Source organism: Aedes albopictus, chromosome 2 (genome assembly GCF_035046485.1).
Source record: "Aedes albopictus strain Foshan chromosome 2, AalbF5, whole genome shotgun sequence".
Lineage (NCBI taxonomy): Eukaryota > Metazoa > Arthropoda > Insecta > Diptera > Culicidae > Aedes > Aedes albopictus.
The window spans coordinates 340,841,038-340,864,591 of record NC_085137.1 but is presented as its reverse complement, the minus strand read 5'-3'; the positions used below and the strand labels follow the sequence as shown (position 1 = coordinate 340,864,591).

Here is a 23,554-nt window from a genome sequence, read left to right as displayed (position 1 = left end):
TAATTCGTAAACTGAAAAAAGGTCGATATTGCGAAAAACCTATCTTTTTTAAATCGATGATTATTTTTCTGTAGGAAGATCGTTCAATCCCCTACATATTCTTCAAACAATACTGCTGTGACCTATATATATAAGAAAAAAAAGTTCTTCTATCAAAAACTATTTAACCAAGAATTATGAACACAGAAATAAAAAAAAAGAAGAAAAAATAAAATGTAAAAACGGTAATTTCCAATTGTTTTGCAAAATCAATGTTGTGGAGCGGACCTGGTGTGATGGTTAAAGCACATGACTATCACTCCGATGACCTGGGATCGATTCCCACTCCCGACAAACTCACAAAATGTGAGATCTTCCTTCGGAAGGGAAGTAAAGCGTGGGTCCCATGATAAACTAGCCTAGGGCTAAAAATTTCGGTAATACAGACAAATAAAATCATTAGGGAAATTAACTTAACAGCGTAAACTGATTAAGCGCCGCGATCACCAAGGCAATCTTTGATTATTTCATTCGCAGAATCATGAAACATTTCAAATAAGCAGAAAATCATGGCTTACGCAGCAATTTAATCTGTTTAGTGAGTACTCCTAATGTTAATCTTTATATTTATTTAATGTTTTTCACATCAGTCAATGCTACAATAGTCCACAATAAATCACTTTGTAATACTTCGATACAAAAATTAGAGAAAATTTACGCCCTCTTCAAATTTTAGTCCAGATAAATGTTAGATTATGAAAAGTTGCTTTATAAACAAATTTCTATGCATCCAACTTGTTGATGAGAGGCTACTGAGCCTATATATGTCCATATCGGCACGAAACACGCTGTAAAATATTCAATCAATGGAACAAGTTTTTATTATTTTTTAAATGTATCACATCAGCATTGTTTGAATTGTTTTTGTTTTAACTTTTCACGATAGTCCACCATACTACATTTTTGTAGGTCTTGTCATCTTTGTGTTACATCGATTTAAAAAAAATACATGAAAACAATTTAGTCTCTCTTCAAATGTTACTCTTGACAAACTTTGGAAAATAAAGTTTGCAAAGTATCTTAGAAATTTGTCAAAGGCTCCTCTAACCTGTTACTGGAATTCTTTAGAATATATCTTTAATAAATACCGTAATCCGGGGTAACATTGATCAGAATTTTCGCTCTTTCTTGAATAATTCTCTTGTTAAAGCAAACGTTACATGTTTTATATTTTCAAAACAAGTACTGGCCCTCTGAGTATGTGTTAAGCTACTGTAAAAAGTATTGTAAAACTTTAAAACATGTTTAAATAGTTTTTTGATCTGATTTTTGATTTTGTTGATTTGGGGTAACATTGATCATGTCAGTGATCAATGTTCATTTGTGTTGAAAATACCCTTACTTACTAAATTCGGGGTCGCTGATTTTGAATGTTTTGTTCAAATTCTTACAAATTATGTAATTTTTAAGTTATTTTAGGAATAAAATTCTGTAAACCACGACTAACGCCTAAAAATAGGCAATGGCTTAAGGAATTGATAGCCGACTTTTAGAAAACCGTATATTTGACTGAAAAAGAGCATTTTCATGAAAGTTTCGTTTATTAAATCCAACTCTAGGATATCATATTGAAGTAATACAGTGATTTCAAAAATCATATTGTATCATATTGTATCATATATCATATTGTATTCAAAAATCATATTGTATCTAGTATTCACGCCAAGCATGAATGTTTGACAATGTATCTCATTACGTTACGAATCACTTTTATGGAAAAATCGATTTTTTTCAATGTTTATGAAATTCAATTTTCATGAAGTGCATGCCATTTAATAGCTAAATGATAGCAGATTACGATATACCATTCGATAGCAGAAACTGATTCAATGTAAAATGCTTGTTTGAACATTTCCTGAGTTGGGTCAAGCCGATCAATGTTACCCCGCTGATCAATGATACCTCGGATTACGGTACGTAAACTAGGATCGCAATCGTTTGCGACTCCTTCATGGTTTCCCAACCTTTTTTTATAAATCATTGTATAATACACTCTAAAACTTCTTTTTATGTAGATTATTTTTATGCACTTTTGAGTTATGCACCTGTTGTTATGCCCTGCATAACAAAAGGAAGAGCTACTCAGCACCAATATTTTGCATAGGAAAATGTAATAATGACGTCCACCATGGGGGACGTTTATAGGGGAAAAGGGAGGTTGAAGGGGTGTTTCAGGGGCGTTTCAAGGGTCCCAAGGAATTTCAGTGGGGTACAGAAGCATTTAAAGAGGGTTTGAAGGTTCCTATCAAAGGGCTTCAGGAGTCTCCAGGGAGTCTCAGTGGTAATTCAGGGACTCTTCAGGGTGGAGATTGCGTGAGATTGTCTTTCGGAGGAGGTTTCAGGGGCCTTTTCAGTGATCTGAGGGGAGTTTCGAAGGCATTGCAGGAAAGATTTTGGAAACATTTCAGAAAGTTGAAGGTTTGTGCGGATTTCAGAGGCGTTACAAAGGTGTTTCCAAGGGTTTCGGAGCGTCTCAGGGGAGTGGGGTCAGAGGGGGATTTTGGAAGCATTTTAGGAGGTTTTCGAGGATTTTCAGCGGGTTTCAAAAGCGTTACGGAGGCGTTACGCAGACGTTATCAGAATTTTCGAAGGGTCTCAGGGGCGTTGCATGGAGCCGAAGGGGCTTTTAGGAGGATTTTTGAAGCAATTCAGGAAGTTTCGGAGAACTTTCAGCGGGTTCAAGTTTCAAAAGCGTTACAGAGGCGTTTTCGATGGTTTAGGAAGATTTCAGGTCAAATTTCAGGTGCATTACATGGGGTCCGAGGGGGCTTTAGGTGGATTTTGGAGCATTTCAGGATGTTTCAGAGGATATTTAGAGACACCTTCACCAAAAACCTTAAAACCCTTTGAAACGCCCTTGAAGCACCATTGCATTGAAATGCTCTTGAAAACCTTGTATGTGTGCCGTGGAGAGAGCATTTCGAGGAATCGTTGAACGGTGGGAATGGAAGAGCGACAGGCTGAATTCAACGACGACGATGGACAGGTTGTGGAACCTCCAACGCTAGAGGTACAACGGCAGATTCTCGCTAAATTTCGGGAGTTCAACTTGCAATCCATCATCTGTTTATTGATTTCAAGGCGGCGCACGATTCAGTGAAGAGAAACGAGTTATGGTAGATTATGATCGTACATAAGCTTCCGGCGAAGCTATTAAGACTAATTCATGCGACGATTGACGGGTTGCAATCTAGTCTTTATTGGTAACCTTAGACAGTCTGAAGTAGGGCGATGCTCATTCGAATTTACTGTTCAAGGTAGCACTTGAAGGATTGATAAGGAGAGAGTGGGTGTGCAAAGGAGAAGAACCATTGACACGCGGTCGAATATGCTCCTGGGATTCGCAGACAATATCGACATCATCGGGATCGATCGTCGGGCCGTGAAAGAGGCCAGATTTTCCACTATAACTTGTAAATTGGATTGTAAACCCTCAAATATTATTGCATATTCGGATTCCTTGAAAAATTTCCATTAGGTTTGATCTGTTGAACAATTAGTTTTCATTCATGTTTAAAATGGGAATGAGTAGCGTGACGTTACAACCCAAGTAACATTTTCAGTTTTATGAAACACTAGAAGATTATTATAAACCTACTTCAATAAAACTCTAGTCACAGCAACATTATCCGCATTGCTTCTACCATAACCTCAGGAAGATTAAAATCTTGCTAGTTGGCCCATCCTGGTGAAGGTTTTGAAGTGTATTCAACAAAAGTAATCCAGCATTTGTAGTAACTAACTCTAGAGTATTCTACCTAGATAAATGCTATTCCCACTAATAATGACATTCATCGTAAGTATTCCGAATTTATAAATTATATTTCATCTTGATAGATTCATCGTGGAAGAAAAAAACAAAACTGCCAGAGAAATAATGCAAATAGTACGTTCCAAATTTGCACACTTTGCACAGTGATTATTTATCGTATAGTGCCGCCAAACCAATTACCAGATGAAATTTAATGTGAAATATGCTATAAAAGATGCGAAAAAATAAGCGCCCTCTTCGAAATCGTTAATATAACATACAAATGTCACCTGAAATATGCTTGAAAATCATCATTCAGCTGAAATAACTGAACAATCCAATATGTCGGCGCTGAAAATATCTATTTTTCTATAATTTCCACTTTGCTTTCATAAAAGCATTGTTTAACGCATAATGCCTTGTGATTGCATTTGTAATGACAACCTGCATGCTAAACAGTTACATTAAAAGCTGATATAAAGCCGTTCCGTTATTTTTTAACTTAAGACTAAACAGCAACCTGTTAAAAATTTGACAGCTGGAATGTGATGTTTACATTTGAGCCATTAATTCGAGTGAAAGCACTTCATTGTGAAGTATTTTGTGGTGTTTTTTCTTATTGAAGTGATTATAAACGGCAGCAATTACGTACGATGGCTTTTACCAACGACAATCATATTAAATTATTTAGAACCGACTGATAAGTAACCAAGACACGAGCGTTGTTCGCCAATTCTTTGTTCAAGTTGATTAGAGATGCCGGGTATGAACCTCCCTCTTGATGTGGCACTGGTGAGTGCTTCGTAAAGTGTCCCGTTTGTGATTCCGTCTGTGGTTATACTGTACTTCCATGGCCTGGAGTATGCCCTGACGAACTTCCATCCTTAGTTATCTATGGTTCGAAACATTAATTCTTGCTGACCACTGCAAGATTGCCATTACGGTATGTGAATTATGGGCTAAAAGCAATGATTGCGCTCGGTCAGCAGGTAGCCGCTGATCAGCTGGTTTAAATGCTGTTTGATCCCATATAAAACCGTTTGGCTTACTCGCGTCTTTTATAATAACAAAATACATTTATGGAATAATATATCACAACATTTATAAGTCCATGTGTACAGTTTCAAATGAACGGTTCTCTAGAGGAACAGAATGATATGATAAACCTATTTTAAATACCATGTCATATGTGGTTTTAAATTTTGGCTACAGAAGGTTGTGAAAACAATTAGAAGTAAAATTTTTATCTGTGGTTATTTTGAATATTTAAATGCTTTCTGAAGACAACGCGGCATGTTTGCTGCTATAATAAAACCTTTATAAATTACCACGAAAGCTGAAAGGTTGTCAATTTGTTACTTGGGAACGTTGTTACGTCACGCTACTAAATCTCATTTTAAACAAACTTTTCCAATGAAAACTAACTGTACAACAGACCATACTTATTGGATATTTTACACGGAATCCGAAGATGCAAAAATATTTGAGGGTTTACGGTCAAATTTACGAGTTATAGTGGAAAATCTGACCGAAAAGGCGTCAAAACGTTGTAATGTCACGGTAGAATGTGTCTCATACCTTTTAAGAGGGTTGCTCTGCGGATTGGCACCACGAAGACCAAGTACATACGTTTCGAGAAGTTAATCGGAGAGTCTTTGGAGTCGTCGAACGTAAAATGCTGCGAACAATACTCGGCGGTAAACTGGAAAACGACACCTGGCGGCGTCACATGAACTACGAATTGTATCACGTATATAGAGATAGGTATAGTGAAGCGAATAAAACATGGCAGGATGCGGTTGGCTGGGCACGTAACTCGTACCCCGCAAGAACGACAAGAGGACCCAAAGACTTTCAACGTTCTGGGCAACTGGAAGCGATTGACTCATGACCTAGACAAGTGCGATGAATGCTACATTCGGCGTAGACTCATCGCTATGAGTTGTAGCCCATCAAGTATCAAGTTAGCATAATAAATTGCGAAGTTGCTCAGGATTTTCAAAGTCTACAGAATCTACTTCAATTGGCATATAATCTACGTTAACCTACAGTAAAGGTTGGGCATGGTCTTGGTGATAGTGAAGAATGCAAAGAACATGCTGAAGGGAGAACACCTAGGAATCTTCAACGGTGTCGCTATTAGGATATAAATATAAAATAGGTTCTACCAAACCATACATTCTACTAAACACAACCGCTTTAATCTTCATATCCTCTCCAATATGTCTCGATGATGATAGTCATAAGGCGTAATATCTTCTTGCTTGGAATGCTGAAAAGTATAACTCAATCTAGAACTTAATCTGATGGTTATCTCAAATTCTTTCCATGCCTGTTCTCTAATTAAGAACGACATCGATCTGTTAACACCCTTACTTTGATGAGATTTAAAACAGCATTGCTAGTTAATTAAACTAATGGCCTATCCCGCTGCCGATAAAAGTTCTACCGATGTGATACTATGTATATGGCCTATGGGCAATCCCAGCCTGTGTGTCATCCATAATGTCGTCTCCTGTCCCCCCTGATTGGAACCCGCTTGGTTGCAAACGGGAACCGATCGTGAATTATAAAACTGGTGGAAAGATTTCATCGACCGATATGGCAACGAACCTTCGCCGCCACGCCGCCAAGAGGAATGCACAGGCAACGAGCTGAGAATAACAATGCTTCTACGTGTTGCCAACACTGCACAATGGTCCCAGGTCCGAATCTAGCTAGACAAAATTATTTACGGCGAAACTATTGATTTTAGCTATATGGTGTCTTTGGGAAAGTTTTTCCAAAATGTGTGTCCTATTTAGTCAATAAATTGAAATTAGGGTGCTCCAAATGGTTTAAAAGATTTGTATATCAACTTTTTTGTTTTTCCAAATACACCTATACAATGTTCTACAAAGTTTTAGAACAATTAATTTAGAGCAACTTTGCCGAAGAAACCAACCTCCTAACTATTACGGTTGACGAGTTATGATTTTTTGAAGCTTGGATGTTAGGGTGGACCTTAAAAAAATCAGTTTTTTGCTTATAACTTTTCATAGGGACATTTCTCGCAAAAACGTTGTTCCGAGCACTTTTAGATCTTTTGATTTTACACTTTTTCTCCGAAGAGGGCAATGTTATATCTCTTGAAATAAGAAAGTTATGCAAGATTTTCTCTTGAAAAATCGCTTTTCTTACATGTAAATATTTCAGAATGGCGCAAACCGATTTTCAATCTTTTAAATCCATTCAAAAGATCTCACTTTCATTGTTCGATGGTGAAAAAATAAAAGAAGTGTTTTTTGTTTAAAGCGCTTAATTAATTTTTGAAAATATGTCATTTTTCATCAAAAAATGGCCATAACTTCAAGAATATACAAAATACAGGTATAATGTCTTCGGCAAAAAGGTGCGCAATTGAATGCTTTAAAATTGTCTAGAACTAAGTTTTTTTGAAGAATCAACACATAAAAACATATTTTAAAAAAAATGGATTTTTAACTAAAAAATAAACACTATCAACGTTTCAAAGAACCTTCTGTCAATGCTACCCTAATGAAAGGTTCCATACTTTTCTTTCTATGTTGGATTTCTAAAAACAATCGATTAGTATGCATATACTTAATATTTTGGTTTATTGAGCTTAGAACAAATAAAAATTAAAACTACATATCTTTTCAATTCAATTCAAAATAACAAGTTCTTGAGCTTTGGCTGGAAGAGAGTTTAAAGGAGAATCGCTGTTTTTCCTATTCATCAAGGAAATCACTGGATCGGATGTTAGAAGCAAACGTTGGAAGACGTCTTCGATGTTTGCCGTTCTGCTGAATTTCCTGGAGTGGAATTCTCGGAACTTTCTGATAGACTTGTTCCGGGTCTCCAGTGCTTCCTCGCTCAACATTCCAACAGGAACAGTACTGTGCTTCGCGATGGCACCGCCGTGGACCAAAATTTTGTGGAGAGTTGGAGACAGCGGATACCAACCATATAGGCTAGAATAAATTATTATTATTATCCAATTCCATTATTATTAGTTTTATTATTATTATATGTCAAACTACATCTTACCTGATATAAAGTTTCCTAGTCGTTTCCAAGTAGTTTTGGAATACTTCCACGTTGATATCACTCTTACAGTTGATAATAACTAGAATGATGTACATTCTCTCCAGTAGATCTTCATTCAACCCCGTAATTTCGCAGATTGTACGCCATTCTTTGAAGAACTTTCGTGAGGTATTACCATCATTGCTGTTGCCACCGCTCGGTAACGGTTCGCTAATTCTGAGCCCTAGTCTTCGTTTTATTTCGGCTCGAATGGTGGCTTCTCGTTGACGGACAGCTTCGTTAGACTTCGCTACGCGCCATGTCGGTTTTTCCATTTCTAGTCGATATGCTACCTTAAGAAACAGTTCCATTGTCCGAATATAGCAATGGAGAGGGGAGAATCCACGAGAGAACTTTTCAGCGTTGGTCTCGTTCAGATCGTTGGTTGCGTCATTCAGATTCTTTCCGCTTTTCCCACAAAATGAGCAGGATTGCGAGTTTGTTTCTGTGAGGTCGTTTACTACCTTAGTATCCATCATACTTAGAATTAACGAAGAATATACAGTAATTGTCCGACCGTCTTGAAGAATTTCAGTTGGCCTCAGATTTTTTATTTGATCTCGCACTTTCTCAACTTCATTTCGCGTTAGCTGAGCAGATTCCTTCAAAAAAATTAGCTTGATCGGTCTGCACAACGAAACGGAAGAAGGTAGATCATTTTTCCAAAAAATATCTCGTTCGTGCTCTGAGATTCTTCCAATTAATTGGAGAGGAACAAGAGCCATCGAAAATATGTGTGAATCATTGTACTCTCGTAATTCACCGTCTTCATCCGTTTCAACAAAGTTTTGCTTATAGCGAGAGTGATTGCTACTGCCATCGCAGCCCCACTTATAGTTAATCTCAAACGTATTACAAGCCGAACCAGCAAGAATACTTCTATGGCTTTCTATTAAGCGTTTGTTTGTGTGGTCAACTAGGGATTGGAGGGGAACTTCGGCTGCTGATGGTTTTATCGTAATACCTGAAAATTATGAATATCTCATGACTATTTTTGCATTCCCATAATTATCTGTCCATAAGCAACATAGATTCATTTCGATCATGTTAGATAATAGAAAAGATGTTTTGTGATGCCTTTATAGTGTATGAATGGGCCCTATCTAATGAAATAGAAATTACCTTCAGGATACGTCAGCTTCTTTTCCTCCAAAACCCGATTGTAGGACGGATACAAATCACACCCTTTCTTCAAATCCGATGCACGAATGTCATTGTATTGACTCTTGGAAAATCCGTTCTTACAAATGAATGCCAAAGCTTCAGTCGGTGAATACTGCTCCACTCCGGCATCACAAGACTTCATAGATTGCTTCAAGCTAGTGGCGGTTTCTGGAAATTCAGAAATATTTTTGATGATCTTTGCCGCATCTCTATGTCCGGAACTTGTGGCTCTTGTTGCCGCTGCAAACATCAACTCCTGATACGGAACTTCGACGCTGATATCATGAACTTTTCGCTGCTTCGATTTTGTGCTTGAGGTTTCAAATGATTTACGCGGACGCCCTCTCTTGGTGTTCGACATCGGAAGTTCTTTGAAAGTTTCAAACCCACTCAACCAAATTTTGTTGCGCTCAAAGAAACGGTCTCTTTTCCGGTTGCCCTTTTTCCATGCTGTTGTGAATTTGAGTGCGAAAAAGCTAATTTTCTTTTGAAGTTCTGCAGTATCAATTGTTTTGCCCTGGAACTTGTCAATAACGTACTGACACAAGGATGTTGTAGAACTATCGGTAATGAATTGTTCAGCCAATTCATGGAAGGCGACTTTAAGACCTGGTGGAAAATTTAGTTAGGGAATCTACTTCAAAAGTTGAGAAATTCTGTAACTTACCAACTGACATCTTGCTTTTTTCTGTGGAACGATAACGCACTAACCAAAATTCAACAGCATGCATGCAGAAAATCATGCTCTGCTGACTAGGCTTCTTTGAACTAGGCTACTTTGATCTAGTCTACTTTGATCTACAATGGAACTGTTTCTTAAGGTAGCATATCGACTAAAAATGGAAAAACCGACATGGCGCGTAGCGAAGTCTAACGAAGCTGTCCGTCAACGAGAAGCCACCATTCGAGCCGAAATAAAACGAAGACTAGGGCTCAGAATTAGCGAACCGTTACCGAGCGGTGGCAACAGCAATGATGGTAATACCTCACGAACGTTTTTCAAAGAATGGCGTACAATCTGCGAAATTACGGGGTTGAATGAAGATCTACTGGAGAGAATGTACATCATTCTAGTTATTATCAACTGTAAGAGTGATATCAACGTGGAAGTATTCCAAAACTACTTGGAAACGACTAGGAAACTTTATATCAGGTAAGATGTAGTTTGACATATAATAATAATAAAACTAATAATAATGGAATTGGATAATAATAATAATTTATTCTAGCCTATATGGTTGGTATCCGCTGTCTCCAACTCTCCACAAAATTTTGGTCCACGGCGGTGCCATCGCGAAGCACAGTATTGTTCCTGTTAGAATGTTGAGCGAGGAAGCACTGGAAACCCGGAACAAGTCTATCAGAAAGTTCCGAGAATTCCACTCCAGGAAATTCAGCAGAACGGCAAACATCGAAGACGTCTTCCAACGTTTGCTTCTAACATCCGATCCAGTGATTTCCTTGATGAATAGGAAAAGCAGCGATTCTCCTTTAAACTCTCTTCCAGCCAAAGCTCAAGAACTTGTTATTTTGAATTGAATTGAAAAGATATGTAGTTTTAATTTTTATTTGTTCTAAGCTCAATAAACCAAAATATTAAGTATATGCATACTAATCGATTGTTTTTAGAAATCCAACATAGAAAGAAAAGTATGGAACCTTTCATTAGGGTAGCATTGACAGAAGGTTCTTTGAAACGTTGATAGTGTTTATTTTTTAGTTAAAAATCCATTTTTTTTAAATATGTTTTTATGTGTTGATTCTTCAAAAAAACTTAGTTCTAGACAATTTTAAAGCATTCAATTGCGCACCTTTTTGCCGAAGACATCATACCTGTATTTTGTATATTCTTGAAGTTATGGCCATTTTTTGATGAAAAATGACATATTTTCAAAAATTAATTAAGCGCTTTAAACAAAAAACACTTCTTTTATTTTTTCACCATCGAACAATGAAAGTGAGATCTTTTGAATGGATTTAAAAGATTGAAAATCGGTTTGCGCCATTCTGAAATATTTACATGTAAGAAAAGCGATTTTTAAGAGAAAATCTTGCACAACTTTCTTATTTCAAGAGATATAACATTGCCCTCTTCGGAGAAAAAGTGTAAAATCAAAAGATCTAAAAGTGCTCGGAACAACGTTTTTGCGAGAAATGTCCCTATGAAAAGTTATAAGCAAAAAACTGATTTTTTAAGGTCCACCCTAACATCTAAGCTTCAAAAAATCATAACTCGTCAACCGTAATAGTTAGGAGGTTGGTTTCTTCGGCAAAGTTGCTCCAAATTATTTGTTCTAAAACTTTGTAGAACATTGTATAGGTGTATTTGGAAAAACAAAAAAGTTGATATACAAATCTTTTAAACCATTTGGACCACCCTAATTTCAATTTATTGACTAAATAGGACACAAATTTTGGAAAAACTTTCCCAAAGACACCATATAGCTAAAATCAATAGTTTCGCCGTAAATAATTTTGTCTAGCTAGATTCGGACCTGGGACCATTGTGCACTGTAGGTATCTATGTTGGTGGGGGTACTAGGTGGTGAATGAAGGCAAGGGATGCGCGACGGTGACAATGGACGAAGACACACATAGAGCACGATTCCCTGTTGGGTCTTAGTTAGGGGTACCGATTCGCTTCTTTTTAGGTCTCTCTGCATTTCACTTTGGTTTGTGCCACATTTGACTAACGAAGAAAGTTAAGCGTATGGCTTGCACTGCTGGAGGTATGCTAGTCATTGTGATTGCAAGTGGTTTCAGCGCTGTGGAAAACAAATGATGAGGTTAATAAAAGTGCCAGAACCTACATTCCTTTGAATTTCTTTGAATTTTGTACTCTGTAGAGATGATTACAATTTATATTAACTTGTTCATGTTTATAATCCGAAGGAGTCAAAGCTATTGATCTGTAAATTATTCATTTTTTAAGCTTGAATCTGTTAGGCTTAAGGAACCTTCAATTACACGAGCATTTTAATAGACAGCCAGCCATAGAAGAGCTAAACACAAAGATCTCAAAAATAACAAAATATACGATAGAAAAATAGCCTTGAATATGATAATCACGAAAGCGACGATAAAAGCGAAGTAATAACGAATGTTGCAGCAGTAAGACCTACATACAGATTTGTATGTGAGAACATGAAACGGGCTTCTGTTTTACGATTCCCTTTGCTTCTCCGTTTATTTGCTGAATCACGTGCTCGTCGAACGAAATGTAAACAGACGGACGAACAGACAGTCAGACAATCCGAACCGAAAGCATCATCAACTTGTAACGGTATGGAGGTCAAAGTGGCCTCCACCAGGAGAAAGTTGTCTCTAATGATAGATGATTGAACTGGGGATTCTTTTTCCACCACTACTGACTGTTGCTGCTGCTGCTGCTTCTCCGTGATGGCAATGTGACCCATTTTCTCGAGCGCAATGCAATAAGTGGCGCTGTTCCCAGACGCGCGAGGTTAAACACAATGGTGAGAAATTTGTGCTGAAGGCTTTCGGAAAGAATTCAACGAGGAAAAGTGGAACCATGATTTAGCTTTAGCCGTGAGCTAGATTCGGGAGCTACTGGAAACGCCCCGGAATATCAAGATGCAATGCGAGAGTCAATAAAGTTTTCACGCTAAATTATTTATTCTGTGGTGTCATCGTTACGGTTGTGGGACACAGACTTATAGTTCTTACTTATAATTTGTATGCAGAAAGTCCTGAGTTCAATTCTTGTTCCTCGCTTTTTATTTGTGTACCTTTCTATGTAGTTCTTTCTAGTGCTTTGTAATGTTTATGTTGAACAAATTAACATAAATCAGTAGCGTTACCCATCCGATTTACAACCTAGGAAAAGGATAGGCATGTTGTAAACCGTATTCTAAAGACGGTATCCGCAATAATCGGGACACAGAAATACGTCTATAGCTCTGCAATCGTTACTGATCGATTGGTAAATAAAAATTGGCTGAAAACTATTTTGGTGTATGTTTATTATTTATGTCATATTTCAGCTCAAAAAAAAACAATTTTCATTCGCACGACTGATGGTATTTTACCGCTACAGTTCAAAATACAGTATGGTTGAAGATGAAATTTCGTAAGCAGTTATGATACACAAACAGACTCTTGCTTGCAAAATGTCATTAGTTTTGGTCAACTGATTTGAAAAATTAAGCATCGCCTGAAAATTAGTAAATTCGTGCTGCTGTATCTCGAAATTCTGATAATCAGCTAAGGTACAGTCTTCTGCAAAGTTGTTCAGAAGGTCGTTGACATCTTAAAGACAAACAGTTTGGTTCGCAATTCTGGCGCTAGGTTACACTAGTGGGTATGTACAAATGAACATGCTTAACCAGCTTTATCTCGCGAGTCGCGATCACGATAAGATAGAAAATTCAAGTCTTCGGAAAAGTTTTTCAGAAGGTAGTGCTCACGATCTTGATTATATAGACGATTCGTGCCTTCGGCAAAGCTGTTCAGAATGCCATTAGCATACGATAGGCAGGAATTAGTTCAAAGTTTTGCCCCTAAGTGGAGCTAGTGGGTATGTAAATTTTGACCTGTTTAAGAAGTTCTACTTCGCGATCCTGATAAGATAAAAATAATAATCAAGCCTGATTCATTTGAATATAAAATTGATCCGACTAGAATAAATTGTTCATAAAATGGAATCACTTGAATATGAAGTGAATCACATGAATACACAATGGTTTATTTTCCCATTTTCACGCTCTTAATTAATAACTCGTAAGATTGAGGAAATAGAGCAATGGTGTTTTCGGCAAAGTTGACGGGAATGACCAGCGCCATCTTTTGACAGTTAGAGTTTTCGGATCAATCCCCCTAAAAGTGAGATACATTTTTTTTTTATTTGTTGAGTTGTAGCAAAGTTGTCTTTGGCAAAGTTGTAGCATTTTTGATTCCAAACAACTTTTCTGAAGACGTCAGTGTTGTATTTTTACACCAATGGAGATAGAGGCCTGTGTTTGAAAGTTAGCCCCAACAACACATTTTTAAGTAAAATATACATTTGTTGAATTTTTAGGCCCATACAATGGTCTGCAAAGTTGTATGTATCAATAAAATACGCAACTTTGCCGACGACTTCGAAGCTGTGGGAATTAAATAAGACGAGTTATAGATAAATTTATGATTTTTTCATCCACTTTTAGGGATAAATATCTTTCTTAGGGCCGATTTCTTCACCCGGGCTTAAATTTTAAACCAGGCTTAGCAAAATGTTAAGCTGGGCTTAGCTTTTTTTCGATTTCTTCACCTTGGCTTAACCACTAAACCCGGTTTAATAAAGCTACGATTTACGTTAAGCGTGGCTTATTTTAAGCGGTGCTCTGAGGTGGCTTAGCAGAGATAAGCCAGGCTTAAGCCGCAAATTGCAGAGTTTGGGTTTCTTCACCTGATTCATGGATACATTTTTAAAACAGCAAAAAATATTTTTTATAAAACATGAACACTTAGGAACGATACAATTGTAAAACGTTTGGATACGGATGGAGGTGATAATAAAGAAAATGATAATCTACAGCCAGCGCGTCGTCAATATAATGAATGCAACATCGGTTTTTGGGACAATTAAGTTTTTACATTAGATTGAAAGTCTTCAAAAAGGCATAGTGTTGATAGTTTTGGAAATTTGTCATCCTGATTTGGAAGTCGAAATTACATTCGCATTAAAGTTTTTATTTATTTTAATCCGGTGCTTCCATAATTTTAGGTCACAATAAACATATGTTTGTCTGTTATGGTTCAAGCACTCAAGAAAAAATCTTGTAATAACTTTTTATACACTGATTTCTTACAAAAAACTTAGTTCAAAGCACGTTTAGCCCATCGAATATTCAACATTTTGACTCATAATTTTAAATATAAAAAGTATTATTCGTGGTGTACTTCTAAACATTACTTATTTTGAATACCTAAGGCGCCATCCACAAATTACGTAACGCTCTTGGGAGAGGGAGAGAGTATGGTCAAGCGTTACAGCCCATACAAAAATTGTAAGGTTTCATGCAAAAAAGCGTTACGGAGGGGGGGAGGGTCGAAAAATGTCGATTTTGGCGTTACGTAATAAATGGATGCTGCCTAATAGGGTGACATTGGATATTATCGGCAGGCTTTTTCTTCAGGGTGGCCAATTTCAGTTTTGAAATTTACTTCTTTTTTCCGGTTTTCCCAGTACGATTACCAAATATTTCCCGGTTTTTCAATTCCAAATACTTGTATTACATGAAAAATTTACCATGTAAAAAGAATAGGGGGACTCACTTAACAGCGTAAACTGATTAAACGTCGCGATCACCAATGCAATCTTTGATCATCTCATTCGCAAAATCATGAAACATTTCAAATAAGCAGGAAATCATGGCTTAAGCAGTAATTTAATCTGTTTAAGGTGAAACATCAAGAAATCCCATTGCAATTTTGCATACAAAGTTTAGAGGCACAAATCTGATGAAAAAGCAAATTTAGCACATTTGTTTACGAATTTTTAAAATTTGTGCTCTTGAAAACGTGAGCAGGGATCCAAGTCGGCCATTGTGGCAGCCATATTTGTATACTCTGAAGTTTCTCCTTAAAGAGTACCCATAATGCCCTTCTGGTATGCGATTGGCTTGTGAATACTAATACGTTTCCTCAACAAACCGTGTCATGTAAGGACAATTGAAGTTAACAACAATTGCAACAATTGGCGATTCACCCTACTACTATAAGTATGAATGACTAATGACTAATTATATTTATAAATTTTATACATAAGTTCCACTACCTAAAAATGACACAAGTGGATTTTAAATATCTTTTTACAACTCTACACTATGAAATTTGGTTGCCGTATCACAACGGACTAGTTTTTTGTACTACCTATACCAAAAAATTGCAATATGATTCATAAAGCTACTGATTTCGGTTGTATTATGAATCAAAATGCAATTGTTTGATCCACAACCAGAGTTGTCACGGCAATAGCGATTCTGGATATCAAAACATAGAATCAACATTGCAACGTCTTTTCTGCAATGTCGATACTAGCGTTGGGTAAAATATCAACAGTCTCTAGGTAGTTCATGATTGTTAATTTCCTTCTGCATCCGAAAAATTTACCGAGCGATTCCGCTTTTCCTACTAAAATTTCAACGGATGTTTTACCCGGCGAAGAAATCGGCCCTTAGGGGCAAAATGGTGCAGCTGAGGGAGGATACCCTTACCAGAAAGTACATCTAAAGAGCTTTCAAATAAGAGTTAGTTTGTCCGTCCACGATCGTCTACTGAGGAGATATGACCATAATAAAAAATGTCCATTTACGATTTACCTGCATTTAAATCTACGTTGACAGTTAATTTAATGGCTACTATGATCAACTAATAGGTAGCCTTCTTTAAGCTAATTTGCGCAACAGTACTAATTGTTTTAAATACCAAATTTGTTCTAAAAAATGTTTTCCACAGCCTTTTTATATGTTTCTATTGTTTAGTACAAATCTCCTTCATTGAATAAAATATTAAGATTTATCGGGGTTTCATACGCTCTCACAGAGTAAAACTATTCACGAGTTCTTCTGTAAGATAAGACGAAAGCGGGTTTAACTTATATTTCATCATAGTAGCCATGAATTTTTCTGTCAAAGTAGATTTGATTGCAAATAGAGTGTGTGTAGTGACGGCTCGGCAGCTGGAGGCCAGATTTTTTCGTTTCGCATTTTTAGTTCGATTGATGGCAGGCGACTTTCCGGTGAGTTTGTTCCTTGTTATTCTCTTTCTATGGATTCTACATCAATTTTTGTATTAATTAAATTTTATACCATATATTTATAATGTCCTCTTTTCTTGTTCCATTTTGTCACTTTTCGGGATGGCATCTTACAAATTATCTCTTCTTTTTATTGAATTTCATTTATTTTTTGTGCAATCTCTTAACGACATACTGTTTTTCTATGTATCTGTCCATGTAATATTGTGGTATGTATTTTTATGAATAAATATTGAGCGATCACCTTACGTGGGTGGTCGATTGTTTGCTTTCCTAGTGAAGCGAGCAATAGCGCATCAGTCGTCACATGTCGCATGTTTCGTCACGTCTTTTGTTGTAAATCTTGAGTGTCCACCTGACGCGGGTGGCTGATTGTTTGCTTTCCGCGCCGAGTGAGCAATAGCGCTTAAGTTTGTATATGTTGTCGCGTCTTTAATAGTAAATATTAAACGATCACCTGACATGGGTGGTGGATTGTTTGCTTTCCGCGTGATGTTAACAATAGCACTTCCGTCTGCATATTTTGTTGCTTCATTTGTAGTAAATATTGAGCAACCACCTGACGAGGGTGGTTGGTTGTTTGCTTTCCGCGTGAAGCGAACAACATCACTGCAGTGTGCACGGCATACTTCAACTTCAAAAGGTCATATTACTTATCAAAGTGAATCCTGACCCAACGATACCTGCCCTACTACCCGAGCAGGAGAAAATAGCTGAAGAATAACAAACTCAGGTATGGAAAACCCAATACCTACAACCAGGATGAGGTATTAATTTGCCCTGCATAAGAGGTAAAATACCTCAAATAATAACTGGAGTGTATTCTGTGCATAACTAGAGAATAATGACATCAGGTATTGCAATACCTAAACCATAATCGGCGATTTTTCTATACAAATAGCGATATTTGCATAATTGAATAATACCTCAAGCAGTCCTCAACATCAAACCAATGACTTGTTGAGGTATTTTATCAATACCTACAAAATACCAAAATAAGTTATTTTCAATACCTGGATAGCCGACCAATACCTTGTCTCAGTATGATACCTGACTTTGGTATGCTGCAGTTATGTGTCAGTTATTCGTTCCTGCTCGGGTAACAATCACTCCTTCCTACAGCCTTTGGTGGAGACGTGCGGTAAACGCCAACTTTCACATAACAAAGGTTGCTATTAACATTCCTTCACTCTTCCAACCTGACTGCAAGGACGTGGTCGGCGCCGTTATTGTACTGAGAGCCTCTGAAGCGGGCACAGTGAGAATGTTGACCACTCCCAGTCAATTATTAAGTTGATTCATTGTGCAACTGTCATTGGTTCGAGTCAATCACGGAGTAGCAACCATAGATATGTGCAGTCAGTCTAAGCTCAGTCTAAGCTAAGCAAAGTAGATTTGATTGCAAATAATTGTAGTATGGACATTTTTATTATGGTCATATCTTCTCAGTAGACGATCGTGGACGGACAAACTAACCCTTATTTGAAAGCTCTTTAGATGTACTTTCTGATAAGGGTATCCTCCCTCAGCAGCACCTTTTTGCCCCTAAGAATGATATTTATCCCTAAAAGTGGATGAAAAAAATCATAAATTTATCTATAACTCGTCTCATTTAATTCTCACAGCTTCGATGTCTTCGGCAAAGTTGCGTATTTTATTGATACATACAACTTTGCAGAACATTGTATGGGCCTAAAAATTCAACAAATGTATGTTTTACTTAAAAACGTGTTTTTGGGGCTGACTTTCAAACACAGGCCTCTATCTCCATTAGTGTAAAAAAATACAACATTGACGTCTTCAGGAAAGTTGTTTGGAATCAAAAATGCTACAACTTTGCCGAAGACGTCAACCCTCTATCTCAACAAATTAAAAAAAAAATAATTTTGTATCTCACTTTTAGGGGGATCGATCCGAAAACTCTAACTGTCAAAAGATGGCGCTGGTCATTCCCGTCAATTTTGCCGAAGACACTATTGTTCTTTTTCCTCAATCTTACGAGCTATTAATTAAGAGCGTGAAAATGGGAAAATAAACCATTGTGGAATATAATGTAAACCAGACCTGAATCACTTGAATATGATGTAAATCAAATCATAATCACTTGAATGTCAAGTAAATTAGTCCTAAATTACTTGAATATGAAGTGAATCGGATCTGAATCACTCGAATCATATCACAGAATCAAACTTCGATCATTTAAATCCCGAGTAGAGGAGAATATCTGAATAATAGCATATTTTGATATGAAGACCAAAAAATTATATTGGTTTGATTTATATATGAGATAAAGGATCTAGGAGTAAACTTGAGATATTACTCCTGAAACATCACCATCATATCATGTTGAGATTTTGTAAGATCCAACCAATAGCATCGAGCTATTAGTTTGATCTTGAAATATCAAATTTTGATATTGTGCAGATGATTCAGGAACATTTTTCAGATACCGTCAAAGCACCATTCACCGTAGATCTAAGAGGATTCAGTGCGAATAAGGGCTGTCATTTGACACCAGTATTATAAACATTGTTAGTGCCGCTTTTAATTGCCTTCATTATAGGTTAAAATTAAAGTAATATCCACATAAGTAGAAAATTTTTCACAAAATTTATTGATATAGTACAATTAGTAGAGGGTAGTAAGGTCGCCTGATTCTGTGCTAGGTCACCATTCACCGTGGTAGTAGGGACCCATTCACCGTGTATGAGAAAATTTATTCTATTTTGTTTAAAAATGATCAACACAACCCAGCCAAGGGAATTTTCTTCGTTTATATTCATTTCAAGTTATAACTTGCAAGATTTTATTAGAGAAACGAATGTTAATATTTTCATTTTTTTTCTAGGTTTATGGGACAATATGTGGCACGGTGAATGGAGACCATTGATTTTTAGGGTATCCATTTACCGTGCTCTTTTGTTTCAATTAAAAAGTACGAGTAATCGTACTTTCTTGTTAAACTTGCTTCGGTAATGTAAAATACATATCTGATATGTGAATTTAATTGCTTCTTGGTGGAATAAAAACGTTACTACATTTAGTTTATCGCTTAAATCACCTTAGGGCAGTTTTCGTTTCTTCACTATGAATGCAGTGAACGAGCAGAAACCCGCTTCATGTAAACACACGTTAGTGTCAAAATGATACTCTTAAAAGTTCCTAATGAGCGTTTTGACATGGTAACGATTCATTAGTGTTGTATTGGTGAATTTGGAGGGAAATTGTCATACCATTCAATCGTAATATGGAAATAATAAAAAAAAATATTGAAGGGCACACGGTGACTGGCGCCTTGACGGTATTACTTTCAGATCTTTTATCTCTTATCAAACTAGTCAAACTAATATCACGTTTTGATCGTCAGTACTTCATCTCTACCCGGGATATGATGTGTATCAGTACTGTTCACTTGAATATGAAGTGAATCAGACTTGAATCACTTGAATATAAACTGAAGCAGATCTGATTTACTTCAATATTAAGTGAATCACACCATAATCACTTGAATATGAAGGGGTCTCCAGTTAGCCTGGTGGTTAAGGCTATGGATCACCAATCCAGAGACGGCGGGTTCGGTTCCCGTTCCAGTCGGGAACATTTTCTCGACTCCCTGGGCATAGTGGGCATTGTGCTTGATTTACAATATGACGCATTCTACCGTGACGTTACAACGTTTTGACGTCTTTTCTCGGGCACAATAATTTGCAATATAACTCGTAAATTCGACCGTAAACCCTCAATTATTTTTACATATTCCTTGTAAAATTTCCAATAAGTATGATCTGTTGAATAGTTATTTTTCAATGGGAAAGTATGTTAAAAATGGGAATTAGTAGCGCGACGTTACAATGTCTGGAGCAAGATGTAAACTTGTGTATGCAGATGACCTGAAGCTTTATATTGTTGTATCAACTCTGGAGGATTGCCATCAATTGCAACGCTTATTGGACCTGTTCGTCGAGTGGTGTTGCCGGATCAAGTTAACCATCAGTATTTCAAAATGTGTGGTAATGGCGTTTCATCGCATTGACTATAACATTGGTGGCGTCTTGCTGCAGAGAGTTGACAGGGTCAAAATTCTTGGGGCCCTTCGAAGATCTTGATCCAAAGCTGGACTTCCGTCTAATTTCCGATAATTTCCAAAGTGAATCGACAACTTGTAAACGATTTTACTGACCCGCCTTGCCTAAGGTCGCTTTACTGCTCGCTTGTTCGATCAATACTTGAGAATGTATCTGTTATCTGGTGTCCGTATGTAGTCACGTGGATTATTCGACTTGAACGGGTACAAAAGCGATATCTGAGAATGGCTTTGCACAATCTTCCCTGGCGTGATCCGACGAATTTGCCACCGTATTTGAACAGATACCTTCTATTAGATTTAGATTCTTTGGAGTGTAGGAGGACGGTATAACAGGCAACATTTGTAGCAAAGCTCCTGACTGTTGAAGTAGATTTCCCGGAAATACTTGCGCAATTGGACTACCGAGCTTCTCAAAGGTGGTTACGGAATTCTTCGTTGCTGCAAAACAGGTACCCATCGCACTGCCTATGGTAACCATGCGCCATTGACAGCAATGATAAGGAAGTTTTTGGAGGTAGAACATCAAATCAGTTACGCAATGCTCTCAGAAAAGAAGATGTAATTTTTAATTCGTTAAGTTTTAATGTATTGTTTCTTGTTTTTTTTAGACTAACTTATTTATGTAAACTTTTCTTCGGATGGATTATTGACATAAATAAATGGTATGTTGATTTTCTCGAGATCTAGCAAAAACGTCTGACAGTTTTCTAGAATAATTGAGAACTTATTGGATGCGTTAGTGGAACAGTTTTTTTTTATCTGTATCAACGAGTTTTTTTAGCTCTGGGTTAGTTTCATCTCGGGACCCACGCTTTACTTCCCTTCCAAAGGAAGAACACACATTTTGCGAGTTTGTCGGGAGTGGGATTCGATCCCAGGTCCTCGGCGTAAAAGTCACGTGCTTTAACCATCACACCAGGTCCGCTCCACCACGCGGAACAGTTTTTGAATTATATTACGCAAACAGTTGGAAAAAATTGCTCAAGAATCTTCTGCTTATTTTTTGCTTAACTTTTTCGCAAAAGATTTCTGGCAAGTGCAATTTTTTATTTTTTTTTGGTTTTTGTCTCGAAATTTAGAATTATCTAAAATTAAAATTAAAGGGTTCTAATAACACAAAAATTTATAAAAGATATTTTAGTGAAAATTCTAGTGCACTTTTATCAAATTTTATAAATAAGCTAACGTTTGGGTATATTTTGAATAAAATTTTGTTTTTTTTTCACCGAAATTTCTGTAGAAATTGTACAACGAGCTTTTACAAAAGTGGATACAAAAGTTGCATGAGAAGTACTGCACTGCATGAGGTAATTCTGGTGGAAATCATGATGGAATTTTTGATGAAATTATTGGACGATTCTCTTATAAACACTAGACGATAAAAAAAAAAGATCAATTCGGACTATGTCAATGGTTGCTCCTCCGTGATTGATCTGAACTGGTTCCAATTGCATAGACTAGAGATCCAACTGAATAAGGGACTGGGACATTCCACTTATTCTCAAAGTGCAATTGTAGCAGCTCATGCATTTTTGATCAATAACGGCGCCAGCCAAATCCTTATAGTCAGCTGGGAAGGGACAGGAATGGTAATATGTATTGGTTGTTGCTACTAAAAAACCGAGAGCACCCCTGCGTCCCCACAACCCGCACGTTGGGTCGGTGATGCGATCCATGTATGGGGGATTATTTATAGTGTTCGTGTTAGGTGATATATTGTGTGATGAATATGAAGGTCAAGCGGCACAGTTCGCTTTTGGTTGCATAACTTGCAGGCGTTATGTACATTGTGCTGTGGTAGTTAGAAGGAAGGGAAACGACTTTTTTTTTCAATTCGTTTCTTGTTCTAGCGATGGCTATGAACATATGGATATACACGCAGAAAAATGGCTCTTGTTAAAAACAATAAAACGCATGGTTGATTTTCAAACTGAGAATTTACTTATTCCAAAGTTATATTTAATTGTTTTCATTTAGAGTTTATCGATAAAAACAACCGATTACCATCATTTCATATAATGTCAAAAATTTCATTTGTTTCAACAAAATAAAAACCATACACATGGTCCGAGAGCATTCACACATCTATAAAATGCTTACCCCAACATCGCCACATCGAAGAAGGTGCAGCAAATCCATCACGCCAACTTCCAAGTGCAGCTGTGGCCGTGATGGATAACGCGCAGGTACTCACGACAGCATCCACAAAAAAAATATCGGTTTCGCCTTTTTTGTCTTTTTTTAGTCGTTCTCCTCCCCATCCGCTTACCGACGGTCTAAAAATAGATTTTCAAGCTGCCGCAGTTGCTGCCGTCACCAACACAATCACATTCCGGGTTTGTTAGTGGCAAAAGTGCAGTCGTTTGAATCAATCCATTATTTCATGTTGAAAATACCATATCTCTGTTTGTTTCAACAAACTGTCAAAAAAATCGACAAATGAAAATATTTGTATTATCAAACAATAGAACAGTTCAATTTAAACTAGAAATTAGTTTGTCGCTATAGTAAACTGAAAAATCGGTTGATTTGAACTAGAATTTAATTGTGTTTACAATTTATTTTTCTGCGTGTATATGAATTGTATATGTAGAGATGAGAGAAAGAGAGAGAAAGTAGATAGAAAGATACAAAGTAGGAGGAAAGAGACGGGCCAGGGATTGAA

The 23,554-nt window shown here is 37.0% G+C and overlaps 2 protein-coding genes across 3 annotated transcripts in view; both read right to left on the bottom strand.

Annotated features, from left to right (window-relative positions):
• The window catches only part of LOC109430941 (cuticlin-4), a 231,799-nt gene that overhangs the window by 28,159 nt on the left and 180,086 nt on the right, over nt 1–23,554 (bottom strand). The window lies entirely within an intron of this gene.
• On the bottom strand, nt 7,455–8,604 carry LOC109422840 (uncharacterized). Its single transcript, XM_029862971.2, has 2 exons — nt 7,841–8,604; nt 7,455–7,764 (listed from the first exon to the last, which is right to left on the bottom strand). The coding sequence occupies exons 1-2, from the start codon at nt 8,602–8,604 to the stop codon at nt 7,455–7,457; spliced, it is 1,074 nt and encodes a 357-aa protein (XP_029718831.1).